We start from the raw sequence: 14838 nt of genomic DNA, 5'->3' as shown, positions 1-14838 counted from the left end.
GGGAGCGGCCACTGCACTCCAGTCTGGGTGACTGAGTGAGACTCCAACTCAAAAAAAAAAAAAAAAAAAAGAATTTCTTAGTTCAGAAGTAAAGAAACAGAAACCTATATACAAAGTGAAAAGTGAAATTATTTCTCTGTTTCCATTTATTTCATGGAAGAACACAAGCCAAAGCTTTTCCTTCAAGGAAAAAAACGTTACCAGGTGAAGGTAAAAATGAAGATGGTGTCTAAGTTATGGAAAACAGTATGAGCAAAGACACAATGCTTATCGACATCATTTGAGAGATAAGTTTAAAATTAAGTCTTGTTCTGAGTCAGGCAAAAGAAAAAAATAATTTTTAAAATCAATATGAATAAATTGAGTGGATAAAAGTAAGCTAGCCGGGCTCGGTGGCTCAGCCTGTAATCCTGCACCTTTGGGAGACTGAGGTGAGTGAATTGCCTGAGCCCGCGGGTTCAAGACCCGCCTGGGCAGGCGAGACCTCATCTCTACAATAAATCAAAAAGTTACCCGGGCGTGGTAGCGTGTGCCTGTAATTCCTGCTACTCGGAAGACTGAGGCGGAAGGATCGCCGGAGCCCAAGAGGTCGAGGCTGCGGTGGCCGGGAGCAGCCACTGCACTCCAGTCTGGGCGACAGAGTGAGACTCCAACTCAAAAAAAAAAAAAAAAAAAAAAAGAGTAAGCTAAGGATAGAGAGGAGAAGAAGGTTGTTTTTGATTATGAACTGTCTTTTTTTATCAATATTTTTTATTATGATATTGTGGGGTACAGTTAAGGATTAGATATACAAATACGCTTTGTTCAGGCAGTGAACTGTCTTAAGTAGTAGGCCTTAGGAGTTTTAATTTTATTCTGTTTACACTGAAATGTAATGTCATGTGAAATGTGTTTTTTTAGTGATCTAAAGGGTAAGGAGATTCTTCTATAATCTGACTGTAGAAGTATAAGTACTATAGTTTTATATAAGTAGTAAGTCATATGCTTCTATAGAAGTAGTAAGTCAGCCATGGCTTAGAAAAGGGTGCTGTTTTGTAGAATAAGAAAAGAAAATTGGTATTTGACAGATATTACTTAAAAGAATTGATGGGGCTTAGCAACTGGCTTGCTACAAAGGGCATGAAAGAGGGAGAGAGCAGTCATAAATGGATTTCAAGATTAGTTTTAAGACGTGAGAGATAAGAAGAATGTTGCAAATTTCTTTTTTTTTTTTTTTAAGTACTAATGTATGTGAAATATGTGAAGTCTAGCAGAGTCACTGACTTTTCAGGAGGAGGCTCTCATTAACTAGCTTTATTTTAGATGACAGAACAAGTAATTGCAAATACATAATATTGAAATAATAAATATATTATGGTTTGTCATTACCAATGTAGATTTTCTTTGTATCTTTTAAACACAGATGAATGTGGAAAATGCCACAAAAATCAACAGAGAAAAGACAGCATTTGAGCATCCAAGGTAGGAGTTGCCATCAGTCCTATCTGAAGAAAAACTAAACAAAATTGGGCAAATATTAGATAAAACAATTACTTACATAACTGTTAGATCATACATATATACAACAGAGGACAAGAGTAAGCTAAGGAGAAAAAAGTTTGTTTTGAATTATATAGTGTTTTAAGTTAGGTCTAAGGAGTTTAAACTTCATTCTGTAAGTATGGGCTAATATCATGTAATTTTTTTTCAGTGATTTAAAGGTTAAGGAGATTCTTAGTACAATTAGAAGTCAGGGCTTAGAAAAGGGTGATTGTTTCACAGAATAAGAATGGAAAATTCATATTTAATAGACTTTACTTACAAAATTGATGGTGCTTAGCAACTGGTTTACTAAAGGCTATAAATGAATAGGAAAGATGATTAGATTAATTTTTTGGGTAACTTGTAGATTCTGCAGACCACTAAAATTGGTTAAGAGATGTGAATTGCCACCTTATATTACTAAGTTGAAGCATTAATACAAATAGTGTCACAGACACATATTATAAATATACTGCTATTTCACAAAATAATGTTTTAATATTGCAGAGTGAGATGAAAATTATCTTAAAGGTTAGTTTTTAAACTGAATAAAGCATCTTTTTGAAAAACTTATTTGTAATGTTTTTAATTTTGACCTGAAGTGACACCACTGGATTTGATGATCATCTCTTGTTTCATTCAACTCTGTAAGAGTTTGAATTTGTGACTAGCATGGTTCTTTTTTTTTCCATTTTGTGAAGGATAATGAGCAATATAAAATAAAAAGGAGAAATAAGCAACCTCATTTCTGTGTTAACATAGTTTTGCTTCTTAAATATGATTTTTTATTTACTACATTTTTATAATCCTTTTTCTAGCACATATGACTCTGAATAGTTGTGTAGCAACATAAAAATGAATAGGCTTGATTAGAGAGAGACCATAAGCCATTTTTATAATCATCTTAGTTTTAGGTGATATTTGCTTCTCAAAGAATAAACTGTGACTCACTTAGCAGAAAAATGAATTCTCATGTACAGTTAATACAGGGAGTGTCTTCATAGAAATGAATGTCCCTCTGAGAGAGTAATTTTAAAGGGATACACCATCCAGGCAGCTGCTAGTCTCTAAGATCAGGATACCACTGAAACATCACTGAGTATGCGGTGAAGTCCAGATTATACTTCGTGGGAACTCAATATTAAAATGGGCTTGGATGCCGATGTAGACTGTCATTCAGATGCCTTCTGAGAAGGCTGGAGTCCATCAGATATGGGGCTTTTAAGTTTTCTGAGTGTGAATACAAATTCCAGGCCAGAGATGAATTTGCCTTGAGAAATGGTACTTCTTTCCCTTGTCAACTTACTGTTTCCTTATATGACTCAAAGAATTTCATAAGGAATCAAAAAATATAATTACTTTAGGGACCTGTATTAACTGTCTGACTCTGTACATTCCTGTATGGATGTTTCTCTCAGCTGCTTGAGACTGGCTAAATTTAGATAAGAGTGCCAAGGATATTAAATTGAAAAGAAATTTTGGAGGTCTGCTTTTCCTATTCTCAAGGATGGACAAAAACATCTTAGTCTGTTATAACAAAGAAGGAAGAAAACTTTGGTGGGGTTGGGCAGAGAGGGCCACAGCTGGTAGTTTCAACAGTTATATGTAGCTATTTATAAGCAATGAAGAGTGTCAATGAGGAGGAGGTATAAGAATTAGAAACTACAATGAACAATTGAATAGTAATTGCTTCCTGCTTTTAAAGGCCTTTATTGGGAAATGTTTAGGCCATGTATGGTGACTCACATGTGTAATCCCAGCACTTTGGCAGGCTCCGTTGAGAGAATTGTTTAAGACCAGGAGTTCAAAACCAGCCTGGGCAACATAGCGGGCTGCCCATCTCTAAAAAATAAAAATAATTATTAACTGTGTGTGATGGCACACCTGAAGTCCCAGCTGCTTGGGAGGCTGAGGCAGGAGGATCACTTGAGCCCAGAGGTTCAAGGCTGCAGTGAACTGTGATTACACTACTACACTCTAGCCTGGGTGACAGAGCTAGATGCTGTTAAAAAAAAAAAAATCTAAAATGCAAAATAGTTAAATTACAGTATTGAAAATATTTTTTAAATGTGGAGCATACCATCTTCAGCAGGAAAAGCATGTATATCCAAACCAAGGTAGTAAAACTGAGAAAATCTGTTAATAGTAAACTGCCAATAGAATGAGAAAATGTAAATCTTAAGAACTCTTCTCTTGAATTAAAAAAAAAAAAAAAAAAGTTTGAGGTTTTTTTTTTTTTGAGTTGGAGTCTCTGTTGCCCAGGCTGGAGTACAGTGGCATGATCACAGCTACTGCAGCCTCAACCTGCTGAATTCAGGTCATCCTTCCACCTCAGCCTTCCAAGTAGCTGGGATCACAGATTCACACCACCATACCCAGCTAATGTTTTAAAATTTTATTTTAGGAACAGGCTCAGTGGCTCAACCTGTAATCCCAGCACTTTGGGAGGCTGAGGCGAGAGGATTGCCTGAGCCCATGGGTTTGAGACCAGCCTGGGAAACTTGACGAGACCTCATCTCTATAATAAATAAAAAATTAGCCAGGCATGGTAGTGTGCACCTATAGTTCTGGATACTTGGAAGGCTGGAGCGGAAGGATCACTGGAGCCCAGCAGGTCAATGCTGGGTTGGCTGTGAGCGTGCCACTAATTCTAGTCTGGATGATGGAGTGAGACTCCAACTCAAAAAAAAAATTTATTTTAGAGACAAGGTCTCTCCATGTTGTATAGACTGGTCTTGACCTCCTGGGCTCAGGCAGTCTTCTCACCTCAGCCTCCCAAAGTGCTGGGATTACAGGTGTGAGCCACCATGCCCAGCTTGAATAAAAATTTGAAATATATGTTTCTTTTTAAATTTTGTGACATCTTATATTTAAAATCATTTGTTTATATATGTTGCACTTAATAGGAATACAGTATCTTATCCTAGAAGTGAAAACAAAATAGCATCAAGTTTATCCGATGATCTGAAGAGAAACTATGTTTCTCCAAAAGCGATTGAAATGCAAAGATCACTACCTTTAAAGAACCTAAAAGACACTTGCACATCAAAATCAGAAAGCAAAACAGGTTTGACTTATATTTCATCTGATACTTCAGAACACTTCACTGGACAACTGGGAAATTTAAATAACATGAAGGAAAAAAATGTGAATTGGAGTGCTGCTGAAACAAAAAGTGGTAACAAAGACTGTGCTGCTTTTGTAATTTGTGACCAAAAAAGTGTGGATGGCACATTTTCTACAAACCCTGAGACACCTTCTCAGAACTTTATTAAAAAATCCCTACATCCCATCCAGAAATCTTGTCTTTCAGGCACAGAACCAGGAATGAATACTTCTCTTGTGCCTCATGTATCATTGCCCTCAAAGTCTGTTTTCCATTTTGTGAGGGATAGACATACCAGTCTAGAAATGAATGACACCGTCTTTGAACTTCAAGATAGTGAAATAGTAAATTCATCTATTAAAAAGCCCACATGCATGACTTCTCCAAAACCCATTTTTGTCCAGAATGAAATTCCTGTTCTGCAAATAAATAAAACACAGCCTGCAAAAATGGAGTCAGAGGGGAAATATGTGACGGATACATTGAATCCCAACATTATACCTTGTGGAGGATCTGGGCACATAACCCTTAATGTGAATCAAACAGCTGAGTACTCTCTTTCTGAACAAGAGGATGATGAAAATTCCAAAGTCCCAACTCAGAATGCTGCCACATATTGGAATGAACTTCCACAGTCTGCATGTACCTCGGTGTATAATTCTTCTGAGCATTCATTTGGAGCTTCATATCCGTACTATGCTTGGTGTGTTTACCATTACAGTAGCAGCAATGGCCGTGCCTTGACCCAGACATACCAAGGGATAACATCATATGACGTACAGCCACCTCCCTCTGGGATGTTGACTACAGTTTCAAGTACTGTCCAGAGCACACATTCTAACCTCCTGTACTCTCAATATTTTAGTTACTTTGCTGGGGAGTCTCAAGCAAATGGTTTTGTGCCAATGAATAGGTATTTTCCGTCTCAAATGCCTGTTTCTTACAATTTTCAGCAGCCGATTTTTTCACAGTATGCTTTTCAGCAGCCATTTCCACAAGCTGCATACCCTTACCCTCCTAATTCAGGTGTGCTTCCAGAAGTCCCTTGGATTTATGGTAAGTTTCACAAGTTTTAATACTTGTTCATTACTGAGTTTTTGCTTTTAACTTTGTACATTTATGTAAACAGAATTCACAATAGGTGATGATAGTATAAATATATGTCTAGAGAACACAGAGTCATTTTTCTGTGCAGATTTGTAGAATTGTTCATAGATTGGGCAGAGATGGATTGTGTTGTGAGGTGGAAACCTAATTGTCAAAAATTAAAGAAAAGGAGCTGGCAGTGTCACTAATATGTCCTTCAGCAAAACCCAATTGTAGAGAATAGTTAAGTAAATTATAGTTAATTCACACAGTGAAACATGATGTAACCATTAAAGGGTTTATTTAAGTTTTTAATTGCATGACAGTTGTTAAAACTATATTAATGCACAGACATATTGAAATGAAATACACCAACATTTTAACTTGTCTATGTCCAAGTGGTAAAATTTGGAGTATTTTTCTGTATTTTCTAGATTTTCTACTGTGAAACATACGTAACTTTGATAATTTGAGGGAAAAAATAGAATGAAAAACCAAGGTGAAAAAAGAAACTTCAGTCAGATAATGCAATTTTTTCTTTACTCAGTCTTCTAATACATTATTCTGGTGCAAGTGAAGGGAGTTCAAGGAAATGTGTTGATAGAAGAACTTGGTAGTTTGACCCAGAACTTGAACATTTTTATTTGTTTTAAAAACACTTAATTCTGTTTGTTTAAATACCATGATTAGAATATAGTTGTCTTAATTAAATTTAAATGTGCATTTACCAGTTACAGCAAAATTTAAAAGCAGTTATTAATCCTACGAAAACAATTATATTAGCACCCAAATATTCTACCATCAGAGATAGAATGTACTTTTTTTTTTTTCCCCCTGAGTTGGAATCTCACTCTGTCGCCCAGACTGGAGTTCAGTGGCCGCTCCCGGCCACTGCAGCCTTGACCGGCTGGGCTCCGGTGATCCTTCCACCTCAGCCTTCCAAGTAGCCGGAATTACAGGCACACACTACCACGCCCGGCAAATTTTTTGATTTATTGTGGAGATGAGGTCTCGCCAAGTTGCCCAGGCGGGTCTCGAACCCGCGGGCTCAGGCAATCCACTCACTTCAGCCTCCCAAGGCGCGGGATTACAGGCTGAGCTACCAAGCCCGGCAAAATGTACTTTAAATAAAGATAATCATCTCCTAATATCTCATACAGAGAAGTGTAAGAGAATTTATTTTAAAGTGTTGTTTCCAAATCCTGAATACTCTTACAAATTATTAAGTAGAAAAAATTGAGAGACTATAGGTCTGAATTGAACAAGAAGCAGCCTATTGATATAGTCCTACTTCTTTTTATTTTATTTTATTTTTTTTTTTTTACTTTTTCTTTTTCTTTTTTTGGGGGGGTTGGAGTCTCACTCCGTTGCCCAGGCTGGAGTGTGGTGGCCGCTGCCGGCCACCGCACCCTCGACCTGCTGGGCTCCAGCGATCCTTCCGCCTCAACCTTCCAAGTGGCTGTAACTACAGGCACACGGTCCTACTTCTAATTAAGAAATCTGATCACATCACCACCCCTGCATTGGAGTTATTGCTGATTCACCATAGTCTCTAGGATAAACCTCAAATACTTTATCCTGGAATGCAGAACCCTTCACAGTCCTGTATATCACTTCCACCTCGAACTTCCTACTCTTCTCTCATATGACTGTCTCTCTCGTACTTTTATATTTCCTTTTGTGTGCTTTTCTCACATAAGTCATGTGAGTATTCGATGGTATTGTAATAATCTCTGTGTCTTTCCCTTCCTTCCTTGCTTCACTAAATGAGTTTACACAGGACTAGAAATTTTTCACCTTAGATAGAACCTGAGAAAAACTGTAAAGGAGGGAAGAAAGTGCTTTTTCCTTTTTGATTAATTTCATACCATGCTTGATGCCATGTGCAGATTTGTGAACACCAAGCTTAATAGGTGGGGGCAAACCTATGAATTAGACACCTTAATTTCTGACATGGGAAATCTTGGTTGTAATTGTGTCTTAAGGGTTCTCATAGTTTTGACTTTGTTTTCTTAATAGTTAAGCTATCTTTGACGTAAAAATGGTAGCTCTGGAATCAAAAATCTCAATTGTTACCTCCTTCGTTATATTAGTCCAATGAAAAGAAAAACAATCATTTTTATGTGTCGTACTAAAAAGTCACTCTAAAAAAAATTAGGAAGCAGTTGCAGTGTTTTAAGCGCATGTTTGAGTTTTCATGAGTGCGAATAATCCATAAAGATTGCCTCTCACACTCACAGGAACTACATCCTTCAAAATATGTGATAATTCCTTTGACCCATTTATCACTGTTTTGCTCATGGTTCTTATATTCAACCCAGCAAATGGAACTAAAGGAAGGTGCTTAAGTGAGTCCTGTGTTCCACACATATTATGCCCTTTATTACATTTAATTTTCACAGAATACCTGAGAGAGATGTCCTTTTTACAGATGAGGAAACTACACCCCAAAGAGGTTAAATAACTTTCTCAGAGTCCTGTGGCTACTAAAGGACAGATGTGCACCTTGAGCTCTTTGACTGTAACTTAAACTCGGGTTCTTTCTACTATACTGTTAGGTAACATTAACTACTTCAATAACTTACCTAAATTTTTATGTGTTTTTTTCTTCTAGCTCCATGGCAGCAAGAATCTTTTCAGCCAAGGCACTGAAAATAGTCTGTCTACTGAAATAAAGGAGATATAACAAGTTTTTCCAAGTATTTTTTACTTACATTTTTAAAATTTTAGCATTTAACAGTTTTAACTGTGTAAATGTTATAGGAAATGTAAATAATGTAGTCTTTTATAAAATGTATAAATGCAACAGTAAGTTGGGTGTGGTGGCTTGCACCTGTAATCCTAGCATTTGGGGAGACCAGGGCGGGAGGATTGCTTGAGCCCAGGAGTTCAAGACCAGCCTTGCAATGAGACCTTGTGTCTACAAAACATCAAAACAGTAGCTGGGCATGGTAATGCACACTTGTAGTCCCAGCTACTTGAGATGGAAGGGTCACCTGAACCCAGGAGGTAGAGGCTGCAGTGAGCTGTATTCATGCCACTGTACTCCACCCTGGGTGACAGAGTGAAACTCTGACTCAAGAAAAAAAAAATGTATAAATGCAGCAATATATCTTATAAGGTAATAGAAAATCAATTTATAACATCTGAAATACCAAAATTGCTTTCTTACATTATAAGGGAAGTCTGTACAATATTTAATATGATTACAGTTAAGCAGTAATGGTAAAATCTTTAAAACTAGGTTATGGTTTTTGATATTTTTTTAAGCAATCCGTTTTTTTCATTCTTAAATTCTTGACATTACAGAACTAAATTGAAATTTATTAACATTCCACCCTTGCATTTCTTGTCGACAAACAAAATTCATGAGCCAAAAAACCTAAAAGAAAACTAAAAACAGGGAAAAGCATATAAAACTAAATATGGATCCTAGCATTAACAGCTGAACAGAGAATGTGATTTTTAAATTCTTAGCAGATGATAAAGTTGTGTAGAAACTGAACACTTACAAAATATTTTGAATATTTTTAGGGTGTTATGCCATTTGAGCTGAAAGTAGAACTTTTTTTTTTTTTTTGCTTAGTCATCAGGCCAGTAATTTTATAATTCTTAACACTTTGTTCATATTTTAATTCTATGCCTGACATGACAAATGCCCTTAATTTCAATCTTACAATTTTTACTTATAAAAATTTTTTAATAGAAAATTTGACTTAAATATTTTCAGTGTTTCCTTGAGTAGAGATTTTTTAGAATTTTATGTTGGAAGCAATTGCAGCTTGTTATATTGGAATTGAAGCACTTCTAATGCCTCTTCCTGTAATAGTCATTTCCACAAGATTATGACTTTTGTATTTGTATTTCACAATTTAAGTGGTTCTTTTAATGATTTTGTAGCACATAGTAGAGAACAGTGTCTATGTGTTAATTTAGGCTTATTGCAGTAACTTAAATAATGTAGCACAAATGCCTCTGGTCGTACATTGTTTTCCGGTGTTTTGAAAAAGTGAAAAGTCACTTCAGTAATCATCATAGAACAACAGGATGTAATACATAACTATAGTCTTGAGCAGCATCTCTGCTTATACATTGACTTCCTTGCTCAACATCTATTCCTGATTTCTGTAAGATCCCAGTCAGACAAAACCCTCACAGCTTTATAGACCTTTCTTAAGTGTCAAAACTGTGACTAGATTTGCTTTGACTGAATCTACACAGATAGCTAACAAAGCTTCAATATTTTCTCAAACGTTGTGTGTAAGCAAACCTTTTATGTTATCTGGCACAGGCCTCCAAAGAAAGTATAATTCTGCTTTGTTTAGTGTATAGTTAACTAATTTCTCAATTTAAAAAGACATTGAAAACTCTCAAGATTATCCTCTTTATAGTCACATTCACTAAATAGGATGGAATTCAGAAAACTTAGACTTCTTCTTTAACATACATATCTTTAAAAACGGAAGGCCAGGTACGGTGGCTCACACCTGTAATACCAGCACTTTGGGAGGCTAAAGCAGGAAGGGTGCTTGAGTGTAGGAATTTGAGACCAGCCTGGGCAACACAGTGAAACCTCATCTCCACTGAAAATCAAAAAATTAGTCAAGTGTGGTGGCATATGCCTATAGTCCCAGTTACTCAGTAGGCTAAGGTAGGAGGATCACCTAAGCCCAGGAGTGAGACTACAGTGAGCCATGATAGTACTACTGCACTTCAACCTGGGTGATATTAAAATAACATTTATATTTTGTTCATGTAGTTGTTTTGTTTGAAAATAGTCTACGAGACTCAGAACTTCTAAATAGGTATTAAAGCAGTAATATTAACTTGTATTCAAAAATGAATAACAGAAAAATGTTTGCCTCAGTCATTTGATTTATGTTTGGTTATGGAAAGATGTCACCAAGTTTATTATTAAAAACATTTCTATTAGGTAAACCAAAAGTTAAATATTCTAGTTTGAGACTCTTTAAACTACTTTCAAATTCTGTTGACATTGTCTTTGTGATATTTTTGTTTCATGGGTTTCAGCTTACTTTTAAAATCTTATCTATATCCAGTTATGTTTAAAAATCTGCATTTTGACAGAATATGAAAAAATGGAATATTTTCCCCTCAAGTCTGTGTTTTAATTTTAAAAATTAAAATAGAACAAATTAAAATTGAACAAATATTTTATAAGCAAGAAAGCCTGTTTGTTTATAAATATTATTGTTTTGGAACTTAAGAGAATTAACCTGAGTAAACTGGATTCCTTCTAATTTTATAGGCTTCATTTCTTTTGTGTTTCTTGTATAATGAACATAAACAGGGATGAACCTTGCCTTATACATACCCATTACATTAAAAACAGTCCACAAAGAACTGACTTGATTGGTGTCTTTGTTTTGATTGCTATAACAGAATACCACAGATGGAGTAATTTCTAGAAATGTATTTGGCTCACAGTTCTGGTGACTGAGAAGTCCAAAATCAAGGGGCTGCATCTGATGAGGGCATAACATAGCAAGGGAACACATGTAAGAGAGCAAAAAATCCAACTCATCTTTCATAAGGATGCCACTGTGGTAGTAACGAACCCATCTCCAGTGTCACAGCATGAATCCATTCCTGAGAGCAGAACCCTCATGGCCTAATCACCTGTTCAGCGTCCCTCCTCTCAACGCTGCTGCACTGGGGATTACTTTTCCAACATAAGAACTTTGGGGGACACATTCCAACCACAGCAATTAGATTAAATAAATAAACTGCTGGAGCTCCTTTTCCACTACAGCTGCTTTTGCATTCACCTCCATCTTGCCTTTCCCTTTTACAAACTTTATTACTGTTAAGAGTTTCATATGACAGGCCAGAGTCGTTGCTGTCATACAATTCTCATTCCAGTCAAGCAAGACAATTAATAAACATGAAAACAATTTCACGTTATGAGAAGTGATATGTTAAAAAAAGGAAAATAAAGTAATGGAATAGAGAATGAATGATACATGAGCTGAGATGTTCAGGGAAGACCTCTTTGAGGAGGAAGGTCATCATCAGTGAATCTGGTGAAATAGGAGGCTCTGTCCCATTTTCATAGTAAGAAGATTCCTCCAAAACTGTATTTTGTCAAATTTACATAATCTTTAGGAATATAGGTGAAATGATAAATTCCAATTGTATGTTACACAAGAACATTTCTTAAATGTTTTATGCTCATATTTTGTAGAACAGTTTTATTTAGTGTCCTCTCATGCACCTTTTTACATCAATATCTTGGTCATCGTTAGAGCCTATTTGAGCCCTCTAATAGTGTTTTTCAAAAGTATGTCATCCTCACTTCTAAGTTGTTTGAGATGTGTGCTTTGCTATCTTCTCCAAAGACATTACTTACAGTAATGACTTAAGGCTTCAAAATAAGATTAAGTCCCATACCCTTTACAATGGGGTAATTTTAGAAGACAAAATAACATATTCAAGCATATATAGTATTTTAAAGCTGTTAAATCATCTTACAGACAATAGTTTGTTTTATATTCATACAATATTGATATTGCTTGAATAACACGGTAAACTTCCAATTATCCATGCAGTTTTGGAAAGAATTTTAGAGAAAAAAAAGTTTCATGTATGTATGGTATAGTTCAAGTAAAAGATTTGTAAAAGTTATCAAAAGAAAAAATAAAACAAAATGTTAATTTACTTTAGGTCATTTTTTAAAAATAAAAATTGTGTGATATTTTGATATATTAATACAAAAAAGGAAAATTAACTTATTCCTGTAAGATTAGCATTCTAAAATTAGTTTTGATTAATACATTTCTAGGAGCAATAATTGCAGGTTCCTAGTTAGCAATTGCTGATTAAAAGAAACTGGGAAATTAAGAGGTTGTTGATTACTAATGCAATGTGGGCAGGAAAACTATAAAGTGTATAAATTCTGCTCATTTCTTGTTCTGTAAGCTCTGCTGTCTGTCTTTATATTACTTTCAAGAAGTAATTTATTCTGTAATTCATAAGAAGTATTCTTTGAAATATGCTGTGGAACTATTGATCTCAAAATACTGTATTCTAATTTGTTGTCAGTGGGAAGCAGCATTTATCTTCAGATTTGTAACTCCTTTTTTTTTTTGAGCAGGATTTATTGAGAGGACAGAAAAGCTCCCACAGTGGGAGGGGACCCGAGGGGGTTGCCTGTAACTCCTTTTAAAGTCTATTTTCCAGGAGTAAAGAAGAAAAAAAGAAAGAACAAACCTTTGCCTTTTCTCACCCAGTACAAAAAATTACATTGAAATATAATCAGTACCGTCAATAAAAGATGACACTTTAAAACTTCCCCCCAAAAAAGTTTATATTCTTTAATTAAGTGAGGCTAATTTAGGGCTATTCATCTCATATTTTAAATGTGAATGAGTATATGTCGAGACTATGATCTAGTCAGTTGAGTATGTTTGGTTAATTAAAGACTACATTAAGTCAGCAATTGTTGAACATCTGACGTGCTAAAAGTATGCTATTCTATTTATGTGTGTGTATCAATCTTTATGGCAACCCTGTAAAAGGAGCATTTTTTATTTTACAAAATCACTTATACAGAAGGCTCTTCAAGATATTTTTGCCCCTCAAGTCATCTTTGTGAACATCAGTTAATAATTTTCAGTATCATTGGTTTGAAAAGAACATGAGATCAAATTTAAATCTTCTCTGACTGTTAACTTTTTTGATTGACAGACTTCTACTTGTATACCTGATATACATGTCCATCTTGTAAAAATGGAATATAGAATATATAAAAGTGCAGTTCAGTAATTTTCTACTTCTGCATATTTAACTAATTGTTTACTTTATATACATGCAAATAATTCTAGTCTTTTGGTTAAGAATGTTTTAGTCCTATTAAAGACTGGGTGCCATGGTCATGTCTGTAATCTCAGATGTGAATCACTTCGCCCAGCCAGAAACAACAAATGTTTATAGAACATTTTCTTTCGCCGAACTCAGCAATATCCTGGACATTTGGGATAGAAAAATCATTGACATATTTTTAACCTGAAAGGAGCGTACAGTCTGTGTGGAGTAGGAGGCATTGTAAGAAACCAACCATCAAGGTAAAATGAGGTAAATAGTGTGATGGATGTTTGTGCTTTGTGTAATAGGTCTTAAGAGAAAGACCTGGTGGATTTAGGAATATCTCTAAGACTAAGATAAATCTAAGCTGAATCTTAAAACAGTATGTTCAGCATAAGCCATATGCTGAAAGGTGAGAATAAGGTGTTTAGATGCAGGAGAGAAGTACATATGAATATACATATTCCACTGACGTGTTGTTTGTGTGGGTGTGTGTATTATGGGGAAGAGAGAGGGACAGATATCACACCCCATCTCCCACGAAATGATTTAAGTTGATAATTTAAAACTGTAGACTTCATTCACTCTTGACAAGATAGCAGTCTAGCATAATGTCTTAGCATTATTCCTGGGCACAACCATGCATGGGTTTACCACAGAAGTGAAAAGTAAGCACAGACACATCCCACAGAACATATCCTTGGTTAAAGTTTTATTAGTAGATTTGACTTTTTTAAAGTGCGGTAAAATACACATAACAAATTTTACCATCTTCCCCATTTCTAAGTATACAGTTCAGTAGTGTTAAGTATGGTCACGTGGTTGTACAGCCAGTCTTCAGAACTTTTCATCTTGCAAAACTGAAACTGTCCCCACTAAACAACTTCTTCCCATTCCCTGCTCCCCTTTGCCCCTTGCAGCCACCATCCTACTTTCTATTTCTGAGTTTGATTACCTTAGATACTTCACATAAGTGGAATTATGCAGTATTTGGCTTGTCTTTGAATATACCGCATTTTGCTTATCCCTTCATCTCCTAATGGACATTGGGGTTGTGTTCAGTTTTTGGCTACTGTGAATAATACTACTATAAACATGGGTATACATAAATCTTTTCAAGACCCTGCTTTTAATTCTTTTGAATATATACCCAGAAGTTATGTTGCTGAATAATATAGTGATACTATTTTTAATTTTTCAAATAACTACCATACTTTTTGGCTAGCGGCTGCATCATTTTACTCCACCAGCATCACTGAAAGGTTCCAGTTTCTTCACATTCTTGGCAACACTTGTTATTT

General features: G+C 35.5%; 1 protein-coding gene across 1 annotated transcript in view; it reads left to right on the top strand.

Annotated features, from left to right (window-relative positions):
- TEX15 (testis expressed 15, meiosis and synapsis associated) overlaps positions 1-8388 on the top strand; it is a 55778-nt gene extending 47390 nt beyond the window's left edge. Inside the window, exons 7-9 of the mRNA XM_021712811.1 lie at positions 1403-1461; positions 4428-5683; positions 8328-8388. Of these exons, the coding sequence (XP_021568486.1) occupies positions 1403-1461; positions 4428-5683; positions 8328-8365 (1353 nt within the window). The 3' untranslated portion in view covers positions 8366-8388. The remainder of the gene's footprint in view (positions 1-1402; positions 1462-4427; positions 5684-8327) is intronic.
- Positions 8389-14838: the final 6450 nt, after the last annotated feature.

This window comes from Carlito syrichta, unplaced genomic scaffold (assembly GCF_000164805.1).
Source record: "Carlito syrichta isolate Samal-C Ts95f unplaced genomic scaffold, Tarsius_syrichta-2.0.1 Scaffold90651, whole genome shotgun sequence".
Lineage (NCBI taxonomy): Eukaryota > Metazoa > Chordata > Mammalia > Primates > Tarsiidae > Carlito > Carlito syrichta.
Note: the sequence above shows the minus strand (reverse complement) of the source record. Positions and strands in the feature narration are given on the sequence as shown.